The sequence below is a fragment of the Bombus terrestris genome, chromosome 11 (genome assembly GCF_910591885.1).
Source record: "Bombus terrestris chromosome 11, iyBomTerr1.2, whole genome shotgun sequence".
NCBI classification, from domain to species: domain Eukaryota; kingdom Metazoa; phylum Arthropoda; class Insecta; order Hymenoptera; family Apidae; genus Bombus; species Bombus terrestris.
This window is the reverse complement of record NC_063279.1, coordinates 4,465,199-4,492,332: the sequence shown is the minus strand read 5'-3', so window position 1 is coordinate 4,492,332 and position 27,134 is coordinate 4,465,199. Positions and strand designations below refer to the sequence as shown.

The 27,134-nt window shown below is 34.4% G+C and overlaps 1 protein-coding gene across 6 annotated transcripts in view; it reads left to right on the top strand.

Annotated features, from left to right (window-relative positions):
* The window catches only part of LOC100649852 (collagen alpha-1(XVIII) chain), a 345,705-nt gene that overhangs the window by 57,764 nt on the left and 260,807 nt on the right, over positions 1-27,134 (top strand). For all 6 annotated transcript variants that reach the window (XM_048410056.1, XM_048410054.1, XM_048410055.1 and 3 more), the window contains exons 4-5: positions 22,203-22,468; positions 23,298-23,573. In XM_048410056.1, the coding sequence (XP_048266013.1) occupies positions 22,203-22,468; positions 23,298-23,573 (542 nt within the window). The remainder of the gene's footprint in view (positions 1-22,202; positions 22,469-23,297; positions 23,574-27,134) is intronic.

Here is a 27,134-nt window from a genome sequence, read left to right as displayed (position 1 = left end):
TTATCGATTGTTAAAATTACTAATTATTCAGATTACAGTATAGATTTTATTTCTTCTATATAAATTTAATGCAATTTTTACAAATTATGATTTCTCTAAGTACGATTGCGCTATATTCTCTGACTATTTTTACATAATATCATTTGATAAAAAGGTAAAAACCTTTTTTTAATAGAAACGTTTCTTTAGAAAATCGAATGTATATCAATGATTTGTTGGTGGTTTTACCAAGAGATCTTTCGGGTCGCATTTATTAGAAAATTGTGAAATGTAACGTGTCGATATTCAATGGCCGATGTGGGTGCATAATAGTCTTCCACTGAGCGGTTGCCTGAAACTCAGAAGCAGTTAAATCCAATTCCGATATTGGATGGCGTCCGACGATCGGTGGTTTGTAAATTATGCGAAGCTCGCACAGGAAATACGATTTGCCGAACCATATGACGGTTTCGATCTCGATGAATGAAGGTAAAACTATTTTAATCTCCACCAACTTTCTGACGGACCACTGGATGGTCTTTCGTCTACTGGAACTGTAGGATTCTAGCTCAGTTTATTGGTCGAAAGAAACGAAACTTGCGTTTTCTCATTTTCAATATATCTAAATATTGTTACTTAATCTTTCTTTATTTGTTTACGATCTTTGTTTCGTCTTCTTATATATATATGTTAGTATGTTTCTTGTATATATCGTTATTGAATCATTTTCATATAATAACAAAATGATGGAGAAAATTCCTATCACAGCGTTGTTTATTTATTTGAAAATACTTTTCCCTTTATTCGATCCAGCTTGACACGTCTCAAAAGGGTCAAATTAAAATTCTTCCAACACGCAACAGAGAGGAAGGAGGATCATTTTTACGGATCTGTGAATCCTTTGGTGTCGCTCCCTCCGTTCTCGGTTAATATTTGGCATCGAGGAGTCGGCATTGTTGCGACCCCTCGAAGAAGACGTAATCCTTCAAACCCTTTCTCGACTATCGTCGAATAGAATTCTCGTCACTTCGGTTTCCATTGCAGGATGGTCGTTACACCGAATTCTCATATCTCCTTCGTCACGAACCATCCTGTTCGTGATACAAAATTAAATACACGACGAAGAAGGAATTGGAGGACTTGAAGTGTCTTTACTTGTGAAAATATTTTCCGTTCTGTATATATTTCCAAATATTCGTCCAGAGAATTTTATGACAAAATTTGTGTTATCCACTCTTCTCTGTATTACTATGTCTCACATTGTTTAATTTCACATTAAACTATTATAAATTAATCAACATGCCACGATATTCATAAACTTGTAAAATATACCATTTATTCCAATATATGCCTAAAATTTTGCAAATTTGGCAGAAGTGATGACCTGCAGTCAAAAGTCATTCACAAAATGTGTAGTACGTACAAGTAACTTCAATTTTAAATACAAAATGCAAAAGGAAGGATTGTCAAATTTTAAACAAAATACCACTCAGTACATAGAGCGAAATGTGCTCTTTAAAACGCACTCTGTCTCATGTCGATACGATAATTCGTTCCCGAGATATCATTGAAAGGATACGCAATTGAAACACAGGGTACGGATACTGAATGACAGCTAAAATTGTAGGAAATGCCGTGACCTACAATTTTTTCTAGGAAAATACGCTTGTCCCGAATAATAGTAATAGTAAAAAACAAAAGACTATGACTCAGTGTTCGTCGCTGACCACTACACGCGTGTCTAGCGTGGGGCAGGTCAGTGTAACGGCACGAGTGAGAGATCCTATTCCCAGAGAGAGAAAGTCGTAGCGAAATGTTGAAAATTACGTTTTACTTCAAACAACATTATTTTCGGAACGAAAAATCGAGTCGATATGAGACAAAAATATTTTAAAGAAGATGATTTACTCATTGTCATGGTATAAATTATAATTTGATTACAAAGCAATTGCATCGCTTCTTCATGAATTTAAAAGGTTTCGATTGTGTCTAAAACTATGGTCTTTTTTATTTTAATTTATTTTAATTCATGGTTAATGTTAATAATTGCTATTTTATAAATATTTATATGGTATATGTAGATGTTGTCTTGAGATAGTGTCGCGTTAGATAATTTAAGTAGGCAAATGATTTTCCTTAGAATTATTTCATTCTTATATTTTATCTTTGTTTCAACCAAAGTTTGTCCAAGACTATCATCATTGCTAGATTGTGAATTAAAAACATTGCATCTCCAAATTTTCCATAATTCTTCCCATAATTCTCCATCAAAAATCCTTAGTATAATCATTATTATTTGTTAGAATCGATATCATCGAATACAAGAAAACACGGTTGAGTTTATATAAAAGAGAAATCAAACTTTTAGAAATTTAATAAACTAGAGAAATATGCCATGTGATATTTTTGGCCCCTGATGAAATTGGAATCTAGCAACACTAGAATGCAAGTTTCAACATTGTAGAGCATGAAAGTTCGTGCATGTGCAAGAAAATTTTAATAAATTTTTATTCGCATGATACATTCGAAGTTAATAAACTGAAAATATCATTTGTTCAAATTTTAATACTATATTTATGAAACAACAATATGAAAATCAATGTTTTACATGAGGTTAAAATATGAATCTTGATGATGTGCATGATCAAAGCGATATTACAATAATTTAATAATGGCATACTGATTATGGTAATGCACTACATTACGTTAATCGCACGTTCGAATGATAATTCAATTAATTTGATATTACATTTGTTAATATGGAAGTCGTTGTGTTTAAAATAAAAAATATTTATCAATTTCGTAAGTAATATATTATTCGAGATTTAAATAATCGTTTAACATAACAAGACTGCGGATTCTTATACATTTATGCGAAATTTCAACATGCAAAAATGCGCAGAATACATGTAATATATAAAACACCCACGTAATACACTAAAATATCTAAAATATATTTAAAACATCTAAAGTAAAATACTCGTCATAAGCGTTTCCTTATTTCCTTAATTACGTCCATAAAAATATAAATTTGCATAAAATTTTACAGTCTATACACCAATCTTTTTTGTCTAAATTACAAATTTCTAAAATCCAATATTATTCTAACTTTCGCGCTATTCAATTCGCTTTAAATTTCAAATGCTGAACTGCACTATCGTAAAGTATCGACAACGAAAATTTTTCACGTGTCGCTACATACATCTTTATTATACTAAGAGGCGAGGAGCAACGACGCTCCTGTCTGTCGATAATTCGAAGACGTTGAACGTCGAAAGACAAGAAGATAAAAATTATTTAAGAAAAGTGTGGTGACATTTTCGAAAAATTCTGAGCTCGAGTGACAGGATCATTTTGCCATATTACATTGGCGAAAACTCGAACAGGAAGCACAATAAGGGGAGGGTAAAGAGCGGGATAGAAGTCGACGACATCGACTCGGTGTTAAGCCTTTGAAATTACACGGAGAAGTTAGAGCAAGGCTGTACTATGTTCTCCATTACCTTCCTATTTCCTCACCTCTTACTAACTCGACTAAAGTTTCACAAATTACTTCGTATCACCTCACACTGACCTGACCTGTTCGTTGCAGTTTAGCTGGAGTAATTATCGAGTCCTGTGACAGGAGTTTAAGTATCTATTCCAATGGATTTACTTATTCGATAACAAGCGTATTCTCTTCTATGTGCAGCGTCAAATTATTTTCTAACAATGCACATAGGAAATCTTCGCGCTTAATTAATTCTACATGAAAATTTCTTTCCTGCATTTTCATAATTGATCACCTCTGTAAAGCGACAGTGCAATAAAAAGCTATTGATATCGCTTCGACATTTAGCATACCGATCTAAGCCTTTAATCGATGTCATTGCCCAATTTGATAACCATCTGTAAGTCCTATTTAAGTTCATTTAATGACTTAATTTCAAGAGTAATAGTAAAAGTAATAATTCAAGAGTAATAACTTCACTTCTAATTATTAAAATTGAAATTCTACAAAAGGACAGACGAAAGACTGTGATATTTGTCATCTAATTCGTAGCATGAAGCTTCTAATCTTTTTTTCGCGAATAACAATTATGATCCCGAAAGTTCGAAATTTTACGAAAAAGTCGAGAGACAAATATTTTTTGATACGTATGACTTTTATGTTCGCCATGTACATTTTCGATACCCTTTGAAACGTAAAGTAAATGCGAAACGAAGAAGAAGAAGGTAAAAAGACGGAAGAAAAGAAATAGAAGATCACGATGGCGTACGTTTTCTCGGGAGAGATGCTCGAGAATGACGAGTCTGAAATATGAGGGCACCCCGGATGTCTCGAGGCTGCCCTGCAAGACAATACGAGGAGTACACGTCGAGACTACCACTCAGACTTGCCTGCAGGCAACCTGTAATAAACAATATGACTCTTACCTGCACCTTTTGTATGCCACTCGGTACTTCCTGTCCTAGAGGGCCGAGGGTTCATCCAGGATGCCCTACGGCCCTGCCCTGGCACGCACACTGCAAACACAGTCCGACAGGAATTTAATTCTACAGAACGGTCATCCTGTTCTTTTGCATGAATTAAGAATCGGTTCTGTTTGATCAGAGTTTTGCTTCAGTTAGACTCGACACGATTCGAGAGAGTTTTCTTTTCTCTCATATACGAGTGGAACTTTGTTTAATTCATGTTAACGCTTAAATGGTCGTGTGCCTCGAAAGTCACGTCTTTGTTGGGAGATTTCAAGGGGCCATGTCTTTGAAACTGAGTCTCGCGATTCGAGTTGCCCTCGACATTTTCTATTAACTGGTTTGTAAGGCCTATTTGCAGGTTGTTAATGTGACAGTTTATGAATTATGTATATGTCTTTATGCTGTAATATCTAACGTAATAATGAACGTAGTAATGATAATGAAGTATCGTCAAGTAATATTTACAATAATATTTATAAATTAAATAATACTTGTAACACAGGCTCGTACCGCTTTGAAGATACTATTAATAATGTTGTACATTAATAGCGTTTGCAGACAAGTAAAGTCACACTATAAAGCTAAATACAGCATTGTGTACTTTTGATTTTCTTATGAAAGCTTTTACGCGTTCATAAAATATTATGGACAAACAAGCTTCACGAAAGATGTTAATTAACGAGGACTCTGTTTTCTCTTTCCTCCTCTCACAGGGTGAGATGGCAAGCGTTACCTAATAGGCTTGTAGCTAATTTTCTCGTTGTTTTCAAACGCTGAAGGAATACACGTTTTACTTATCCGTAAACGTTGATACATTAATGAACGAGCTGTTAATCGATTCAAACGATATCTTAAAATGGTATTTGTATAAGTTTTTGGACCTAATTAAAGTTTCCTTTTATCGCAACATTTCTACTCTTTGGAAAATAAATAAATAACTTTTCTCATGCGTATACATAATGTATTTCCATGTAAATCGGAAAGACAATGTCTTAAGCGACGCATGATCTATGTTTCATAATTTAAAGAATTTAATTTCACGTGAAAACGAGAAAAAATGTTTGTACGATTTATTAATTTCCTTTTCGTGACTGGAACATGAAAATAGAGCTGCATTGCTTGCTCGTTAATTTGAATTTTTCTCGCCAAGTTTTATCTTGATATAAAATTATGAACTTGCTAGTTTATTTAATTTCCCAAAGTGAACCATAACTTGAAAATTTATCACTTCTTTTACCGAATTAACGCAACCGTCCACGAGAATCTGCGTACACCAAGTCACCAAATAATTGCGTTAAACTAACTTCAGACAGCTCTTGGTGCACTCAAGTCGATTAGCCTCGCAAACAAAGAAAACGAGTACTGACCACACCTTGTCACTTGCTATTTTATAAAAACCAAAATATAAAAAAGAGGGATAAAGCGTTCCTTAACAAGTTTTGAAAATTCACTGTCATCTATAATTATCTCGTATAAATCACTCGTGATTTTTTCATTCATGAAACACTCTTTTTTTATTAGAACTCAATTTGATAAACATTCAATCCCGCCATGAGTTAAACAAGCGTGGAATCAGAAAAGCGAAAGCTAAATAAGGATATCTGCTATTATTAAATAAATCTAAATGGTATAAGAGATATTTTACCTTTAATCTGTATATTTCTACGTATTTAAATTTTCCATAAATGCATTTAGTCATTAGCTGGGAAAAGAAGTTAACAACTAACATTAACTGTTTCATTTTGCAATTTATTCGTAGTCTGGTAAGTCCTGCTAAAAGAATTCTTTTCTGTTTAATAACGCTGCTTTTCTGAGTATTTCTGCAGCCACATTTTTGTCCTGGATTTATATAATTTATTATTATTAAATTCTTATAATCATTCTCTATTAATCTTCCAAATGCAACAATTTTCACATAATAGTGACTTAAGAAAGTTGTTAATAAAACGCGAGAATTCGAGCGGCGTAATCGGGGTTGCAGCTGGAAATTACTGTGATTTCGTTTTCTCGCAAAAAGTTTGCAGTTCTCGGGACAGACAGTTCACATTAGATGTTCTTTCCTTAAATCAAGATTGTCGGTGGAGGAAAAAGACTGGGAGGAATTTTCTGGTTTCACAGTTTCGCCCGGATGAGCAAGGCGAACACTCCTTATAATTTTCAACAATTCCAACAGAATTGTCCGAACACGCCGTGGTTTCCAAGTGTTTGCTTCTTGCTTCAAAATACTCGCCCCCGGTGGAGGGTAAATTAGGAGAGCGGAGTTGAATCCAATTAACGCCCTTCATGCACTCGCACCCTTACCGCTTCTTATGTACCTCTTAAGTGCTTCATTTTCCTTAACGACGACGAATCATTGCCATCAACATCACAAAGAACCAAAGTGTTTCACGTTCCATACATATACATTGATTATTTTATTCTATTTTATTTTTTGAGGAAGGAGGTAGTTGTCCTAGTTTTAATTTATTGTCTTTGTATATTTTGGGTCAAGTATCGTTATTACCATTTCCATTTTCAATTACACGGTATTTTTATATTTTGGAAGAATTTGAATATATCGTATAGTGCTACAATATGTGGATTGTTTCGGCGAGATAATTTAAAAGTTACTTTTATAAAAGTTTATTCTTTTTTTTTGGGATACATATGCAAGAGTCGAATATTTCTCGTTTGTCTCTTGAAAGTGTCATAGAGACGAGTATTTAAAAAAGAAAGAATCGAAGTACTTAACTTTTATGTTTCATACTTGCACGTTGATATACAATATAATTTTTTTCAATTCCACGAAATTGCATTTTTCTGTCGAAAAACGTTGTATGACATTTTCTGCATGAAGGTATGTGAAAGTTAATACTACTAGTTGAATAGACTTCAATGGTTCTGTTAAAAGTTTGAAGGAATGTCGTGAGACTGTGTCCATCACAAAAATGTTTTGAATTTTATCCACAAAATTGCGTGAAGGTAACGAAGAAGCATAAAACAAAATTCCAATGCCAAAATTTGTTTAATCTCCGCGGCTCGACTTTTCATCTCGTTCATGAAGTGACCTTCCAGAAAGCATTTCAACAATGCGCAACATATGGCACGCGATACGTTCACATTCCATCGGAGTAAATAATGTTTCGAAACGAAAAATATACGAGGGATATCTCACCTTTGACTCGTTGGGGTATCTTTCTTTTCGCTCCTCTTCCTTTCCTTCTGTTCTTCCCTCTACCTCAGAGAACTTGTATGCTCTCTCGTTCCTTTGAGAACGGTTGATTTACGAGGGAGCTTGGAGATGAGCCAGACTGTCATATTTGGTTTGCTTCTGAAACGTATTGCAGCACGAATGGTAGGGAGGAGGCATAACCGAGATAACGTTTCTCGAGGGTGTAACAAATTTTCAGACGATACGAGATGTATTCATTCGAATCGCGAGGACGACGGATTTTATGGGCCGATGAAAGTCTGCCAATCTTCCTCTTCCTTTCGCGTTTGTATAAGTTATTCCATGTTTCAGCTGTAGCTATGATTTCTACTAATTTCTATGTGGCTTTTCTTTGATAGTTGCTATGGATTATTTAAAGACATTTCTATTTAATTGAAGAATACGTATCGGTTTCTTAACTACGAATTCGGTGTTCTAACGGATTGAACTAAATTGTTACAAGATGTTAGAAAATTTAGAAGATAAACTACATTTGGAATTATCAATTTCATTCTTCTTTATTGAATTATTGTGAAATAAAAATTCATTATATCGTCTTAATAAATCTGTTGGATCGTTTGAAGTTAACCGTGTCTTTCAAACGTTGACAAAGTTTCTTAGATTCAAGAAATATTTAGAAGAATGCTGGTATGCATAATTTCTTCTTGCAACTTCATGCTAATATATTTCTTAAAGGATTTAAGGTTTTCTTCTTTGTTGACGCGGCAACGAAATTAGGATTTCAAAATTCAAAGAACGTAGCGAAATTAATTTCCTTCTAAAGTTTCTAAAAATTCAGGAATATTCTAGTCCTATCGTATTTTTTTTAATTCCAAAAATAAAAATCTGAGCGACAGAATAGAGCATCGAAGAGACGGACAAACGTCAGTGAAACAATAAACGATTCGTTTCGTGTCCACGACAGTTTCTCGATTGTATTCAGGTTGAAACGACGCGTAGGACGAATAAGAACCGAACAATCGTTTCAAACGCGATAACGTAATCTCACCGCGAATTTCCTTCGATTTCGAGCAATTTCGAGGAACGAAAAACGTGATAAGTCATTTTGACGAAAGTTAAACAATGGAAAGTTAAGAATGGAAAGGCGTAGAGGACAAAGAGGAGGAAGGGCAGCGACCGGAGGATCGAACAGAGAAGAAACTGTCCTCTCGTTTCAAGTTTTCTGATTAAATCTGTTCTTTGGTTTCTAAGTTGGAGGGCGAACGAGGGGCAAGGAAAGAAAGGGATGGAATCAACTACGTTTTCTTCTCGTTTAGACCCGGAATCGGGCCATCGGAAGCACCAGGTGGGAAAAAGAGCTCGGAAAGAGGAAACTGTGACTCTTTTACGCTCGCTAACTGTCCTCACTCCGATGATCAAGGAGAAATTCCACTTAACGTTCCAGGAAAGTTCTTCAATTTTTGCGGATACTTTTATTGAAAGGTTGGCCGGAAAATTGGTATGTCAAATTAATGGTACTTGATAGGGTTAACAAGTGATGAAATAAAAATTAGTAAACCAAGCGTAGAATAATTCAAATGAACTGTAGAGTTATTAAAATTAGTGGGTCTTTCTTATAAGTAAAATATTTCTATAAATTAGTTCAACTATGAAAATTAAAAAGGTATAATGTATTCGGCAGACATGTCACAAAATGTAAATACGTACTTTGAGTTTTTCGCAAAGAAATAGTTTGCTTGGATATAGTTTCTGTTGTTTCTTAAATAAAGCAGAATAAGATACTATTTGCTTCAATCCTCTGCAAGTAGTTTTACCCTACGATATCTTGCACTTAAAGAGGAGAAGAAACCACTTCTATTCTCACTTAGTTGCTATAGTTGAGAAATGATCAACGTTACACGATGCTAGATAAATACCATTTCACTCATACATAGAATTTGAATTTCTAGAAACTACAAATTGCGAATTCAATTTTCAGTTTCATCCAGCCCATTAATCTTATTACTTAATCGAAGCTCGATCAGAAATCCATCATAGTTTCAAGTCGAGTAATTTTTGCCACGTCCATAAAAGAAATGCCTTTTTCACGAAATTGAAAATTAATCAGGATTTGATTAATGAATTATATCAACGCTCGATGACGTTTTTCTTTTATCGTGGTTTCCCCTAGTCTTTCGATAGTCCCTGAGAACCCGATTCGTGGCTTGGAGATCTCCTCTTGCCACGAACACCATTCTTTCCTCTAGAACCATTTATCATCGCTCACCAGCCAAAGACGGCCTGTATCGCTCGTTGTCGAAGCCGACCTCGAACAATGGCTGAACATCTCGCGGCAAATAATTGCGAGAATCTGTCGATTCCTTTCATATAACGTTTTGCCACGCTCTATTTAATCAGCTTTCCGAAATTTTTTCTTTCACTTCGACGATACCTAATGTCAAAGAACAATTTTTTATTGGCAATTAAATTCGATTCGTTGTAAGGAATATCGCTGATGAAGCAAGCATAGAGGTCACTCTCATGATGGATGATCACGAAATAAAATAATTAAGAGTGGAATAATTATTGTTTAGAGATTATAAATATTGTGAGTTAAAGCGTGACAGGATGTTTACAGGAGAGAAATGTTATTAGGCTTTTATATTTCTTTAGTTATTTTGACACCTTCGTTAATAATCTTCATGTATTAAATAGACATCTGTGTGATTTAAAGCAGTCGAAGTATGATACGATATACGTAACATTTTTCCACATTTTTTCGGCGTATGATTCATGAGCAGCTGCTTTCCGTAGATGGACCCGATATATCGTGACAATGCACACACATCAGAAAACAAATATTTATGACAGATATTGATGCAGGACAACTGACAGGGTAAAAATGCAACGAGGGAATGTCATGGATGAAACAGTGTAATCCTTATGAAATATGAAATCATTTTACTTAAAATGCCAACATTACGGGAAAAATGTGCAGTGCTGTTTTAAAAACGTGAAATTTTTTACTCTAAATGAATCTATTACGCAAAATGTGACATTGCAACTGCGAACGAATTTGAAAAATTTGTCTCTAATTTAGTAAAATGAAAATCTCTAGTTTATTACGAAGGTAAAGTTGAATTTGTTACTTTTAATTTAAAGAAATGATTTCTAACTTATGATAATTTCTTCTAATAATAATTGATAAAAAAGAAAAAAAAATACGTGTGGAAAAGAGAAAAGTCAATGATGAAGTGTTTATAAGATATTGTTATCTTTCAATACAAATATGGTAGATAAAGTATTAATAATCCTGACCTATTTCGAACATAATTTCAAGATACACATCCACTCCTGATGCATTACGCGAGGAGAATATTGAAAAATGCATTTCCAAGAAAAGCGATGATTTAAAGGGCGCAATAAATTCTCCTTCGAAGCCGATTTTCCTGGAGCTCTGATTGCGTTTTTAGTATCCCAAAACGATTGCCAGTCTATTGTTTTTATTTCTGCGATATATTTTCAGGGAATATCTCGAAATTCTAGGCAAGACACGTTACAAAAATAAGTTCTACAAATTTAGCTCCGAGCACGTTCCATCTTTTTTTCTGTATTCTCTTTGTGTTTAATAGTTTGTTCTATTTCACATAAACTCGTGCAATACGATACATTTAAAAATATTACTGTACTGTCGCAAAGCCTCCGTAAAAATACAATTTATTTTACAATAGATTTAAAACTGTAAATTAAGCATTACACTGCCACACCTACATCATGTTTTTCTTAACTTATTTTATTTGAAAATTAATATAAATTAATATTCAAAACTTGATGCGAAGATGCACATAGAACTGATACAAATAAATGCAAAATATTTATTGCAGAGATACATTTCGCGTAAGCTTACAAAATTATCTAGACGGTCATTTGTTCATTATATTAATAAGCTCACGTGGTTGATGAGACAAATCACGAAAAGTTTTGTATAATAGGTACAATATACTCTTAAAAATTGTCTATGATAAGCGATCGCTGTCGATTGCTATTGGATTTGCACAAACATCTCCATTCCTTTCTAATCAAGTTAGTAAGGATGGCCCAGCATTGCGGACTGCAATTTCGCTTCCCAATTTACTTGAACCATTAACTTGGTCCGCTGTCGCCGATGTTCGTTGTGAAACAAAGCGCTTTGTAGAATCCGCCGTAAGCCCGCATGAGCTTTGATTTCAGGGCGCGTTAAATCGCCGCTGACTCGCCAATTAACGCGGGCTCATCGTTTCGCGCAGCCTTGGCGAACAATTAGCCTAACTTGCTCGACAAATAAAACTTGTTCGACGTCTGGATGCGCTGGTTTCCACAAGACAGACAGAGAGCAAGAGAGTTGCTGTGTCGTTTCCTTCGATTTGTCTTGTCGCTATCGCGCGTTGCAAAGCGACGAAAGTTCATCGAGTTGCGGGTAAACAACTTTATTTTAATTTTAATCTAGTTAATTGAATTTCGTCTTTATATGGGACAAATTCATACAATAAATGCTTGATACTGTTCGAATATTACAATTCAAAATTATTAAAATTTCCTCATTTGGTCTCAAATACGATGAGAAAAATTGTGGAAAGAGAGTTTTCTGAGTTGCCTCTACGAGGAAACTTTCTTCGAGTTCTTCAGGGTTATAAAGTAAAAAACGACAAAAATTACACTTAATCTTGTTTAGGCATTTTTCCTGCTGATATATTTGAATAACAAAATAATATATCATTATGTTCTGTAAGATAGTATTCTACTTTTTAATGTTTTTTAAATACTTCAAACAAATTGTATGTAAATATTCCCAGGATATATTCAATTCTTCGCTACAAATATTTTTTTCTCATTCCATTCGCAATATTTGGAACATAATGACCCGTTACAAAACAGTCTTATCAAATTTCCTTCCCCATAATATTGCTGATGAGAATTCGGAAAAGCGAAATGCCCCACGATTCAACTTCCGAGGAAGGCGAATGAGGATCATCAGTCATTCGTATTACCTTGCCTCGGAAATCCATTTCGTAACTTTTCTTTGTCTATTCGGAATGCTCTTGTCTTCCCTCTTTTATTTCTACAAATCAGTTGGAGATCGGAAACCGCTGAACCATAAAGAATGTTTGATTGATCGCAAGTTGTTAACAAGAATGCAACGGAAAAATAAGAGAGAACTCGGTAAGCAAAGAAGAAAATTAGAGTTTTAAATGAAATTTAGTGTGTATTTGACTATTTGGTTAAAAAATCATTTTTCCAATATGCGTTTGAACGTTCCAAAATTTTACACAAAGTTCCATGTGAATTAAGTAAATTTATAAACAACGTAATATTTTTTCTTGCAAACGATTGATCACACTTTTTAATTTAATTTAAATTTTAATTTAAAAAGTTTGTTCAAACAGTTGAATGAAACAAGAAAATAGTCTAATGAAATGTTAATTTAGAATTATGTGTTAGAGAGTAAAGTAGGCAGTGACTGTAACGAGTCAGTCAACTGGTCGTTGATCAGACTGGCGCCATCTAACGGGGAAAGGTTGAACCACGACAGTTTGTAAAAAAAGATGTCGAATAAAAGCGCGCGCGTTATTTTCAAGCGAAATTTCAAGGAAAAATAAAGGAATTTTCAACAGAATTTCGGCAGATCAAAGCATTCTACGATCTCGACTCATCGAAGTTTCGCGTCACTTAACAGTAAGTAGTTCTCTAACGAATTTATCCGATAAACCTACAATTTAATTTCATAGTTGCCTCTCGCATGCTTGTCAAGACTGTGTCGCACTCTGTTCAAGCATCACTGCGTAATTTCTTTATTTTCTTAATTTTGAAAGAGATAAACGTGAAACAGAAGTGGAAAATCGTTCTAAATGGTAATTTCGTTACCAGTTTAGTAGGTTAATGTTCTTATGGCATTTCTTCTTAGAATGTGCTTTCATTAGCTTTTTTGTTATTGAGGTTAGTTATTCTTATAATTTTTAGTTTAATTATACGGAGAGAAATTAAGTTGTTGTAGCTATAGAGTTCGCTTTTACTTGAAACGTTTTAAATTTCTCAAGTAGTGTAAAACTTTTCTTCATAATATAATACACAATCAGCGAGTAAGTAATGTAGAAGTTTGATATATGTATATACACACATATGTATATGCAGTACATTTATTGTTTCATGGAACAGAATTATCAGGTTATCTATTAAATTATTTTTAGAAAATATAAATTACTTAACTTATTTAAGATTTCTTTGCTTTAAGTAACATTTTTCCCAGTTAGTTTTTGAAGTATTTGTTTTAGTATTTCTTCAATTGTCGTTTTAATAAATCTTTCCATTTGTATAATATTGTCATGAGCAAAATGTGACATTACCTCAAAGTTTATAAAATTCCCGCTATCCATATGTCACATGTACAAATAAATGTATTATTATCCAGTAAGTATTTAAAAAAAAAATATTCAAAAAGCTCTTTTAGGAAACAATGTTTACATAAAATCACTGGTAACAAATTTCAGCACCCTATGGAGGATTAAAATGCACATGTAACACTTATTCGACAATGGCTGGTTTTATCGCGATTTCATGAGCGGAATACAAGCGGTTCTTCGCTCGTTAGTCGACGTGTTAACACGATGAAACAGAACGCATGTAAAGCCACAGCTAAATGAGTAACAAGAAGTTTACCTCGTAATTATCGAATGCTAGGGACATTCTGAAACACACGTTGTCCCGAGGTCTGAGTAAAAACGTGACGATACACGTGTTGCCACGTCTGTTGCACCGATCCTCTCGGAAATGAGTGCAAAACCAAAAAGATGAACAGAGTCGCATATGTTGGCGACGCTTTTTATCGGTGAAAATAATTAACTGTACCGTTCCTTGTTGAGTTAATAGAACACCAAGTTGCAACGGTCTGGCGTGGGAATATATCAGGATCTTAATGGAAAATGTTTTTCCTTCGATCAAAGTGTTCATAGCAAAATTTAAGAAAAATTAAGAAAATATCTTATCAAATTATATATATATAATATATAAATATATATAATTAAATTTGTTTCTTTAAATGTATTTTTAGAAATTATCAGATAATTTCATTATTTCTTTTTCTGAAAATATTTTCATCATATATAGTTATAAAAGTTCCTTGAAATCCTTACAGGATATTTTTTTTCAATTTTTCACTATTTACCTCTTGATGACTATTGGCACATAAATATATTTAGTATTTAGTCTTTGTTAGTTCACACGTAACTCCGGAAGACATAATAGTATAAATGTATAGACTATTCTATATTTAATGCTCTAACTAAATGTATAGATTATTTTAATCTTATGTGTTCTAATTTATAAAAATGGCTAATAATTATTAGGAACTATAACTAAGTATTGAAAACAACGAAAGACATATTTCTATTACGTATTAACGGATATCTTGAAATTTGTAGTTCGAAGTATACAGCCTCGGTTCGCAGGTTTCACTAGCCATATTTTCAGTCACGTATAGCGCTTACGTTAACCAGAAGTATCCACAGCGAATTGGTTGAAACTGCTCGCAAAGATGTTCGGATACTTTTACGTATGTTGAAAGCATCGACGATAGGATTTCTAAATTTTCTACAGCTCGAGGAATCTTACGGTTATCTGGTAGCGCATGTTAAAAGTGGGAACAGAAGATCGATATTTTATTGCATTTCTACACGATGTGATAGCTTTTCCGATAGGAGAACCTGATATCCTTTTTCAAAGATAATTGCAAAATTTCTCGGGTATCATTTATGGAACGTAGTTCCTCTGTTTCTTTTATCCTTGTTGCTGATGTTTGATTTTATGTCACACTTTCGATTCCGGTCTTACCGTTGCTCGTTCGATAAAATTTTATCTACTTTTTCTGTTTTCTCCTCTTTTTTATGATTTACTATGTAACTCGTTTTGCGCAGAAATTGTCCTTTCAATTGACGTGATGCGTTTATCAGATCGATAATACTTCACAGCGCAATATTTGTGTGCGCATTAAAAAATTGCAAGCCAGCGCTTGACGTTCGACGGCAGGCTTGAATTTTTTACCTTTCCCTGTTTTTGTTTTTTCGCCTCGGTTATAAACTTTTACGACTTTCATATTTGGATACTACACACGCGGTACATTTTTCGTTATATTTGGAACGTAATATTTTTTTGTTTTTTTTGGAAGATTATTTCTGTGGGATTTTGTTACCGGTTTTAACTTGATCATATTTTATACTGAAGTATTTAATTACTGCGTATACTACTTGACATTAGCCAAGCTTGTGTTTCATAAGTATAGGCAAAAATAGAAATAATACATCTTTCTAGAAATATTTATACTTAGGGCTATCATTGGCTTCAAAGCGTACGTGGTAGAATTTACTCTCTGTATGAATAATTCGTCAACTAATTCATACAGAAGTTTTGTGTATTTTTCACAAAGGCTTCGCACATATTCTAAAAACAAAGGAACGGAAAACTTGCTAATTTGGCTGCCTTTACGGCGCACGACTCTGAATAAAAATTCTGCTTTCCAGAATATGAACAGCTATATCCGGTGGTTTAATGAACCCATTGTTGCCATGTAACATTCACCAGAGCCCCAAAATCACCCTTCACATAAACGCATCAAAATATTATCTCGCGATATTTAATATCTAACAACGTCCTAACAAAATTTTATTTCAACATTATTATTATCTTCCGGCTTATTATTAATTCTCATAATATCGCATTCAATATGATGATATTCAAACACGCGAGAGACACCTCTTTAAAAACAATCCAGTCTTTCCTATTTACCAGTTGGTCGAATGTAAATTTGCAAAACCGTGCGAAGGGTGAGATCGCGTTAAAACCGGATGCTCCATTTATCTTCATTAGCCGCGAAGCATGGTTTAGGATCAATCGGTGATTTCGTATGCATTGTTCCCCGACTATCGATTCGTATTGGCAGTTTGCTCACGGGAGAAATTGATCGTTCGGACGCGAATTCCTCTCGCGAATCATCCGTGTCAATCCATTGGGGCGCGCGCGTGAACGCGTCGAACTCGACCCCGATCATCTCCATGGAATTGGCCGGCAGTTTTTAATCGAACGTAGCACGAGCAGAGAACGAAAATGACGATGGAAACTATGTGAATCTATAGCCGCGAAAGTGGAGGTAAACGTTTGCCTTGGGTTCTAACCGAAGTGGTCGTTTTACTTCTCTGTCGATCGCTGGTGCAGCAAGAATCGAATTAAAACGGGCGTGAAACGGATACGTAAGAAGACGCTTGTAGAAGATCGGTCCTCGTGAAAATTCCGAAGTGGCCTCGACTTTCCTCGAGGAAACTTGGTCCCGCGAGAGGGCAAGCTTTGAGAACTTCTCGCGACAGGATAACGCTGAACTTTCGGTCCATCTCGAGATCGTCTTATCTGACACTGATCGTTATTGTATTACACCGTCTTCCTTCTTTTTTCCCCCCTCTATTCCTTGTTTTATTAGTTGGGAACTCTTGTCTAGGGAAGTTGTTGGTAGTTTTCTTTTGGCGTTTTTTGTGCTTCGTGTTTTAGGAGATCGTGAGAGCTTACCGTAAGTCCTTTAATGAATTAAAAGGTGTAATGGCGAGAGGAGGTTAGTGAAAATTTCTTGTACAAGATACGTTAATTATCTAAGTGTTTAGCGTATGTGTTTAGTTTAAATAATAATGTTTAGCGCAACAGATTTGTTTACGTAGGTTCAAATGCAATAATTTACTTGGGCAATGATTCTTCTTGTCAATGTTGGAATTGTGGAAATAAAATAGCGTTAGCTTGTGAATCAAATTAACGTGATCTACGTTAATTTCACTCGTTGTAATCTTCGAACTTTTAAAAAATTTTAAAACAAACTTTATTTTTATGGTTCCATAAAATTTCGAAGTAGCTTGCGATATTATTATTATCCACTGTTACAACTTTGGTAATTGCTATGGCTTTACGATTTTACAGTTTCTCACATTTCCATCAAATCGCACAGTGTCAGGCTATTTTGTTTATCTTCCTTTATTAAGGAAAATTTCACTATAAAAGAACTTTTTAAACCAGAAGTTTATAATTTTATTTCCTACTTTTCCTTATATACTAAAACTTGTAAATATCGTAATTCAATTAAAAATATACATTATCTTTTTAACATACACAATTTCTAATCTGAGATTCACAATTTTTGTTATTCCTCTCGGAACTCTATTTGAAGGAACATTCTATATGTTCAACCAGCATCATCTACTCTTGATTTCGCATTTATGAAAGTATAAAGACCGAAAGACAGTTCAATTTGCTGATCGTAACAAACGAATTTCTTCGTAACAGTCGATGGAATTCGCTTCGCGGATTCCTATAAATACAGAAGAGGTTTTCGATGAATTCACGGCTGTATCGTCTCGTGAGAGAGATCTTAAGCGAAAGATTGGTTTTGAGCGAAATATCCTTCTCTTTTACTCGAATAGGAACAATGACGTTTTTCATACATTCCTGCCGCCTTACGTAATTCTTTCATAAAATGTATTTTCGAGGTGCCTTTTGACAGTTTGATGGAATCACATCAATCGAGTTATTTACTCGCGTGTGAGCTGTATCTGGAATCTTATTTCATTTCATTTTTCACGATGAAAACAGTTTCCATGTTTCATTCTCAACTTTATAGTTGGTCCTACTTTTATGTCATATGATAGACATTGATTTAGTATTTTTCTACGATGTTAGCTTTTATAGAAGGTACAATATAAAAGTTGTTTAACTTGTTAGGTCGTATCGTTATTAGTTACAGAATTTTAAGAATAAGAATTTTTACGCGTAATTAAGAGTTACAGCATAAGAAAATTATAATTGGAGAATTGTTACTTTTGTAGTCTTCGTTCTTGCCATTACATTAAGTTGATTGCAATCTTCATTAAACGAGGAAATACTTCTTGCTTTACATTCTCTCGGCACCGCCCCGACAATGTTCTTATACGTATCTATTATACCGCTTAGTTTCTGCAGATGATGCAAGAGGAAAATTTCGTATGAAAACAGATCATGACAAAATTGCACAAAAATCAAATTATTTTGCTCGTCGTACAAATTTAATATGAAATCACGTCGTGAAATATTTCTTTGTTACATGTACTTTTTATTCTCACAGAAATAATTATTCATGGAGTATCTTGAAGTAAAGAGACTCCTTAGTCTGTAAGATTCTTACAAGATTATCATTTAAAAATAACAGTACAGTGTGTTTTATTAATCCATACGAGCTTGTGTTAAATATTTTATCACGCGATTGATATCGTTAATTCTCTCGCGACGTGTATTTTGTTGTAATTTCTGCGCAAAACGTAGTTGCGTATTAGGAGAATATACGCGTTTGGAAGGTTTCCACCGACCATGTCTTATGCGTTCGTTGAAGTCTCCATAGACGTATATTCTGTGATCGAATCCGTCAAGCATTGAAATCTTCGCCCTCGAACTTCCTCGAATCTTGCAACGTGTTCCTATCGGCGGGAAAGCTTTAAGAAAGCAGAATCGAACATTTAGAATTCGAAGTATTGTACAGCTCACTGCCTCTCAATAGCTTCTAGACTTCCTGTTTAGGCAAGATAAAGCGAAAGATCCATCGGAAAACACATCTAAAGATTGCTCCGCTTGTATCAGGCTAACAGACCAGCGTAGGAATAGCTGGCAAGAAATTGAACATTTTCATACGATATTGTGTTACGAGATTTGTTCTAGGACTGTCTTGGAATATTTTTGAGAGGAATTTTGTTAAAAAATGGAAATGTACTACAGCTATTTATTGACTAATTCTTTGATGATATGTAATTTAAAATAATCGTGAAATATAGCTATATTTATTTAGCGTAAAATACAATAGCAGGTATATAAATATATATCTACATCTACATTAAATGTATAATGTTTAAAAAGGTTCACGTATGGGAAGAAAAGTCGTGTTACTTTTCCAAGCGGAACAATGCTAGGCATACAATTTTTAATGCGATTTACGGACTTATATTTCGGTAATAAATATCGATTATCGAAGTAAGCTTTCAGCTGCGGTAACCGCAGTATATCGAGCCTGGCGATGCTATATGACGCATGGCGCGCGAAATGGGGTTGTAATGTATTAAAAAAGTACGATCATAATCACTTGGAAATCTAGTTTAAAGCGTATAAAACCAATATAATATGAATTTAGCCAATATCATTCATATGCATAATTTTATCGAGTTTGGAAAGCATAGATATGTGTAATACCATTTGAATTTAGTATAAAACCATTTGAATTCGGAAGTTACATTTATACATTAAAACTTGTTCGTGTAACGTAGTAATTTAAATATTACCATAAATTCTATGTAATCTAATTTATCGATTTCTGCTTCTCGTGAATTCTTGATAACATTAAAAATATTCCCCTCTTTTTATTTTGTTTGAAGATCGACTCATCTTTTATTTAATGTTCAGCAAAATTTTCAGTTTTATTTTCGGTTTTATTTTTCAAGTCGATACTAGTTTCATTGAAATTGTATTGTTAACGATAGTATCGACTAGCCAATTCTAGAAATAGGAATGGATTATCAGCGAAAACTACGAACGGCTGAAACAACTGCCCCGTTAAACTGTAAAACAAATTGTTCGTAAAATTTGTACATTTAGTTATTTCTAGAATTGACTGGTTAAAACTATTATTGACGGATTTCACATTTTTACCATTACCTATCAATGCAAAGAATACTTATCAAGTAAATTAAAATTATATCCGTGTAAAGGAATTACGATATTCATAACAAATACCCTCAAGGGCTTTTTTACCTTTCTCGTTCTTCCACGGATCGAAGAACTTCACAACCAATTCCAATTTCAAAAAAGGTAACTCGCTGCCGCGAACTTTAACTACGTCTGGAGACCTGTCCAATTTAAACTGCTTAATAATTCCAATCAGTTCGACCAAACAAGATGTTCAAGGGCGTTAACCTTTCAGGACTTTCTCGTAGCCCGAATCGTATCCGCCTGGTGGCTTTATCAAGATTTCGTTCACTAATCCCGTGAAGGCGGCTGCCCCAAGTCTCCACGCACCGAATTAATTAAAGTTCTCTCGCTTCGAGTTTGAACTACTTTTCGTCGATTCGCATTTTTCGCCCCCTCTGCCGCCACTCGCCTCGTTTTCAACAGCATGTCGTTCATTAACTATAGTCTCGTAGGGAATCGAGCAGTTCGCGTAACAGTCGCATTTAAATAATATCCGCGGTTCACCGTGATATTACAAGAACCCGATATGTTGTTCGAACTGCGTTTAAACAATTTGCATGAAACGAGAGGTGCAAATTAGATGCCTGCTATATAATACCGGGGATACATTATAACAACGCCGGTCAAGTATTTCCCTGTGTAAATAACAATCCCTCTGGATTATCATTTAATCTCGAGGCGGGAAATTCGGCTATTTTTTCGACGTAGGAATGTTGAATGGATTTTCGTTTATTTTCCCTGTTATTCGTCGAAAATAGAGCTCGTGAATTTTGCCAGAGTTCTGGGGCTTTATTGGAAGCATCGAGGGATTCGAAAGGAATTTGCAGTGAAATTTTGATCACTGAAAGGATCAACGTAATGAAATTATGTAAAAATTCCAATTTTCGCGATAATTACACTTCGTTTCTGTCGATTTTCGCACCAGAAATCGCATGAATCGTTAAAGTTTTTATTTCAGTGATTGTATATTTATACAACGGTAGTACCTATCATTATCTCATGTTTGATATTTTCTTTTTTTTTTTATCGAGAATTCTTCGATGTTAGTTGATCGCTGATGTTTAAAAAAGTAACGAAAATCGTAAAATTGTTACAATGATACAATGGATTGTAAATTATTCTTAAAAAAGTTCCGAGGAAAGGATTTCTAATTATGTTTGAGATCCTCGTCGTTCTTTTTCCCCCTTCTCAAGTACTTGTCCACTTTCATGATGTTGATCTAAAATCGTCTTAACGGGAGGAGTTTTATACACTTTGAAGCTCCAAGTCCTGAATCTTTTGCTCTCTTTTACTTAAGGGAGTTTGCAATTTTGTGGAACAGGTTGGCAAATAGAAATAAGGGGAAACGAGATGCGCAGGTACGCTTGTATGAGAGTTAGCTTATTTGCCTCCGACTTGGATTAAATAAAAATGAAAGAACCGTAGAGTCCTTGATCGATCAACCTGTGTTAGTCATATATCTGGTTCTATTCTCGCATTTTTTTACGCTATAGATGGTATACGTATTAATAATCACAATTCCTGAATAATTCTATTTGTTACTCTTTAATATGACTTTTAATATTAACGGGACTTGTAATATTAAATTCAAGTCCGGATTTTATGTAATAAATGTTCATCAGATATTAGCTAGCAGATAGAGGCTTATAAATGATTGAAAATCAATTTATTTATTTTAAAGGATACAATATAACTTTGCGTTTTTAGTTCGATATGTATGGAATCTAAATGTTTACGTCTCATTGGGATTAAAATTTCTCTTTGCGGCCATGAAATATTATATACAATTTTTGTCAAAGAGTTGTAATCCATATTTTCTAAAGAAGAAAGCCTTCTAACTGTTTTTCTTCATACCCTTTTGTTTCAGAGCTGGAATATGATTTACTTCAAGCTTCCGTGGCATTAACAGACGACAATAATTTGTACATCGACGATGGTCTCGACGGATTTCCAAGTTTTGGCTTCCGACCTGGCTCCGAAGTTAAACAGCCGTATCGATTATATTTGCCGGAAAAATTGCCAGCAGAGTTCACTTTGGTGGCAACTTTTAAGCCGACGTCATTTAGAACCAGTTATCTCTTCGCCGTTCTAAATCCCTTCGAAACTGTTGTGCAATTAGGCATCCGGATATCCGTAAGTACATCAATTTACACATACAAGGGATATGTAAGGGATCTGTAGGGAACAATAGAAATATAGTATCGAAGCTAAAAGTGCGACTTCATTCTATTTTATTAAACGTTGTACATTATCTTCTATTCTTACGATACAACCAACATAAAATGTTTTTGTAATCAAATAATACACAAGTATTTCTATTTTAAATTCAGAAATATTTCCATTTTTAATTTTTCTATTTTAGTTAAAAATGTTAATGAACGATCACACTGTCGTATCCTTGTTCCTTTAACAAAATTTAAAAGATTTCTGATAAGACAGGCTTCGCAGTCTCACTCGTCTGCTTTCATCGCATTACGTTTTATAAAACTGTGAAATGAAACACAAACGATTCGGGTCTGAATATGAAAGCAATCGGAAAATAGGCAAAAATTTCCAAGTACAATCGGTCGATTTAGAAGGAACCGGCTGCGGTGGCGCGATAGACTTTTAAGTCGACGCTCCTTGTCGGTGTATGGAGGGCATTTCCTCATGTTTCCCAATATCTTTGAGGCCGTTGTTGTAGCTTGCCGGGTCTTCAAGTTTCTTTGAGATCTTTCACGTTTCCTGCGGCACCGTTTCCACGGGTAATACCGCTTCTACGTGTTCCGCAGCGAAAGCAGCTCTCCGTTGCTTTCGACGTTTCGAAAGAGAGTACGATTCCCATGAGAATCGATAGCGACGGGTTGAGACCGCGCGAAAACGCTTCGACTTTCGAATCTCTTGGCATTTTCTCCCGATTCAAACCGATCTAAAGAAAATTCTACTATTTTTAAAATTAAATATAAAATTCTCTCTGTTATAGGATGGTCCAGGAACAAACCAGAATGTCTCACTGGTCTACACCAATTCTGATTTGCATTCGCATTCGGAAGAGGTGGCGAAATTCACGGTGCCGAAGTTGACAAAGAAATGGTCGAAGATCGTAATCAGAGTATCGACAACTGATGTCACCTTATATCTAAACTGTCACGAAATGGCCAAGCAACGAGTAACGAGGATTCCTCTGGAGTTGATGTTCGACACAGCCAGCACGTTGTACATCGCTCAAGCTGGGCCTCATATTCAAGAAAAATACGATGTAAGTACATAAAGGATTTTATCATCTAGTATTACTGTTGAAATTGATGTAGTCATTGGAACGGCGCTGAACTAGGTTGGATCTGTTTTGATTTTCGATAACGAAACTGTAATTTCTGGTTAGTGGTTTATGACCGAATCGAGTAAATTGGACCGGAATCGATTAAACCGACTATAAATTTTACTTTCCTAGAAACTTGTTTAGACAAGTCGAAATTCATTGTGATATCTATTGTAAAAAAGTGGCATATGGTATTAACAATCTACATAACGATATTCAAAAATAACAATTTCAAATTCAAGATATCATACGATATTTTTAGGAAATTTTCAATTGTAAATTAATCTGTGATATCTTGATTCAGAGACGTTAACTTTAAAACACAAATTTCATAAATATAAGCGTGTCGATTATTTTTATTTATTTATCGTTATGCACGAGCAATCTTCTTAAAATTGAAACGTTACGAACGAGAAAACAGATTCAACTTTGCTTTTTCAACTATCCTGCGTATCACGTCTCACTACGAAATAGTTCGTTTGAGAGGTATTTCCTGAAAATAGCAACTTTATTAAAGGAAACGAGTTCAAAGAAGCATGTAGCTTCCCCTTTTAGTTTGTGAAAAGACGAAAATGATCGGTTGAAGCGTTCAGAGCCGTTCCGTTCTTAAGTAAGTATTAAAACTTGTCTCTCGGGTCTCGTCGAGTCAAACAGATTTGCCAACGATTACGGATTAACCTCGAAACGCAATGGTCACAGAACCGTGAGTAGAAATATATCTCTCGATATATAGTTATGTACATAGTTACGATTATATTTAAGAATAAAAATTTAATATCAAGTTAGTCGAACAAAAAGTTCGACGAAGTAGAAAAAGGGAAACAATCTTATTGAAATAATGTCGTGTCGTGGAAAAGAAAAAGACTTAGGGAAAGGTGGAAATTGGAAAACGCAGTATCGAAATCCTGTATACTATCTCTTTAAAGGATTCGCCACAGTCGTTATTTTTTCAAAGAGCTTTCATGGTATATTAGAATTGACTTGGTTCTTTAAACTGCTTAACTAAAGGTACTTTCCGTAAAACTCTTTGAAAATTATAGAACGTTGCAAAATCTTTCCGCAAGCTTTTCGAAATTCAACGGATTGTACTATTCCTGATAATCGTAGAATAAATTATAATGACACGACTCGATTAAATGTTAAGTGCGTGGAATAATCACTATAGTTACTTTGGCAAAATTTCACGCCATAGAAGTATTCAGCGATTATCGCCACGAACAATAACTTAAGCACATTTATTGCAATTTCGCTTGGCAATCGGATATAGTTATTTGTAATTTTAAGACCGTACCGTTCGGTACATCGATTTTCTGGTTGCCATTTCAAGTCGTCGCTTAACGATAATTAGCTTCCATACCGATGCACTCCGATTTTCCGTATGCCGTGTACGCGCCCCATAACGATAGCGTGCAGAGACAATGATTTACTTTGGTTCTTTGTTAATTAGCCACTGACGATAATTGTTGCAATCTGGCGCGTTGCAACATTTCGTTATAATTATATAGCAACGCACTACCCGGCGAAGGGAAATTATACCGTTACGATTAATACGCTCCGATTTATCGGCAAAATTACTACCGTTCATTTTTCTACTTTTGATCATTTTTCTTTTTATTTTTTAAATTTCAATTCTGCTCAATATGAAATATTATACCGGCGGTGTTTCTCTCGTGTTAACTCATTTTTATCGACATTTCTAATATCTTTGTATAATTTTTATTTCGAAGAGATTCGAGTGGAAATATACGACGGAACAAATAAATTTGTATAAATATTCGCAAATATCTACTATCATTTTTAAGTGCATATATATATATATAAAATCATACGTTGTTTCATACTTAAGGTTGAAATTGCCGAATGAAAGGATACCTTTTAATGTAATAATTTATGAATTTGTATAAAATGTGAAACAGAATGCATTAGATTAAATTTCAGAAAAGATTTCAAAGAACACCGATCATAATTCTAAAATACAGACGCATCGTATTGATCTTTTATTTATAGAAATTTTTTCTCATTGTCTTTCTGTATTGGCGATTTAGCTTTGATCCAGGTTTCGTCAATTATGAAGCATTCTGTATGTAGAACGGTCGAGTATCAGCCAAAAGCGATTAATCTACGGTATTCTCATTGCGAGAATAAAAATACCCTGGACATTTCACCGCGAAGTATGATGAAAATACCATTAGCTGGCTATAAAAATTATTACGGTGGTAAAGGGAGAAAAAATACGGCGTATAAAGTGAAATAATGAGATGGGAAAAGAATAATGCGAAACAAAAGCGAGATCACCGGTGAATATTCCAAAATATCGTTAATAACGATATTCTCGTATCAGATAAATATTTCTCACGATTTGCTCGCAATTATCGTTGTGCTCTCCTGTTGTCAACAGTATTTCGGCATTAATCTGGACAAAGTGAACAAAAGGAATTATCGACCTTTGTGAAATCTGTTTGTTATATCGTTTTTAATCCTGTTTTCGACGAGTAGATATTAATGAAATAAATATAATTGTAATAAATAATAAATAGTAAATAAATAGAAGTAACATGAGTATCGTAATAAGAAAATTGAAATCTAGTGAATTAACTATGGTATATTTCAAATAGAGATTGCTTGCTTTGTTTAGAATTTGTTTTTAGACGTGAGACTTCACTAATTAGACCTATAACATTTCTATTGTTGCGATGCTGTCAATTTTACACAATGCGTAAAGCAAACAGCTGTCTAGCAAGATATTTTCGAAGCTAGAAGCAATGGTTTTTGTTGAAAATGTATTACACATACGAGAATCGTTCAGAAAGTAATATCCGTTTTGAAATAACAACGATACAAATGCATCTTGAAAAGTTTTCTTTATTGGTAATTTTAGTATATATACTAAGTTATTCTTCAATACAACCACTAGCCCTATTTGAACACTTATCGTAACGTTATACGAACTTTTTGTACGTTTCCGTCATATGCTTCCGCCGTCAATTCACATAACCATCGTCTTACTCAATTCTTTAAATCATCGTTTCTTGTGAAGCATTATCGACTGAAAAGCTCTTTAAATTTTTGCAAAAAAAGAACGCAATGAATATCATTTGCAATGAAATCGCAGACACGTCCTTGAGCCCCTCTGTAATGAGAGACGGGCAGCCTGAATGCTTACGATCACGTACAGCTTCTTTGTTCTTATTGAATCCCGCACCCACAGTCTTACTAATAATTCATCCTTAACCCTATTACCGTTAACTGTTGTAAATCGGTGGTGAATTTCTTTTGGAAGAATTTTTACAGACAATATTTGAAATATTTAAACACAAAGTCTTGCATAACTTACGTCAATACACGAATAAAGCTAGATGATCTTTTCGTAAGTACATTTTATCGTTTTATATGGCCTCTGCACGGATAGTACTCTCTGAACGATCCACGTAGATCAGCAATAGCTCAGATTGAATTAGTGTAATCGAATACATTTTGATTAAGTTTAGTCGGTTGATGAAA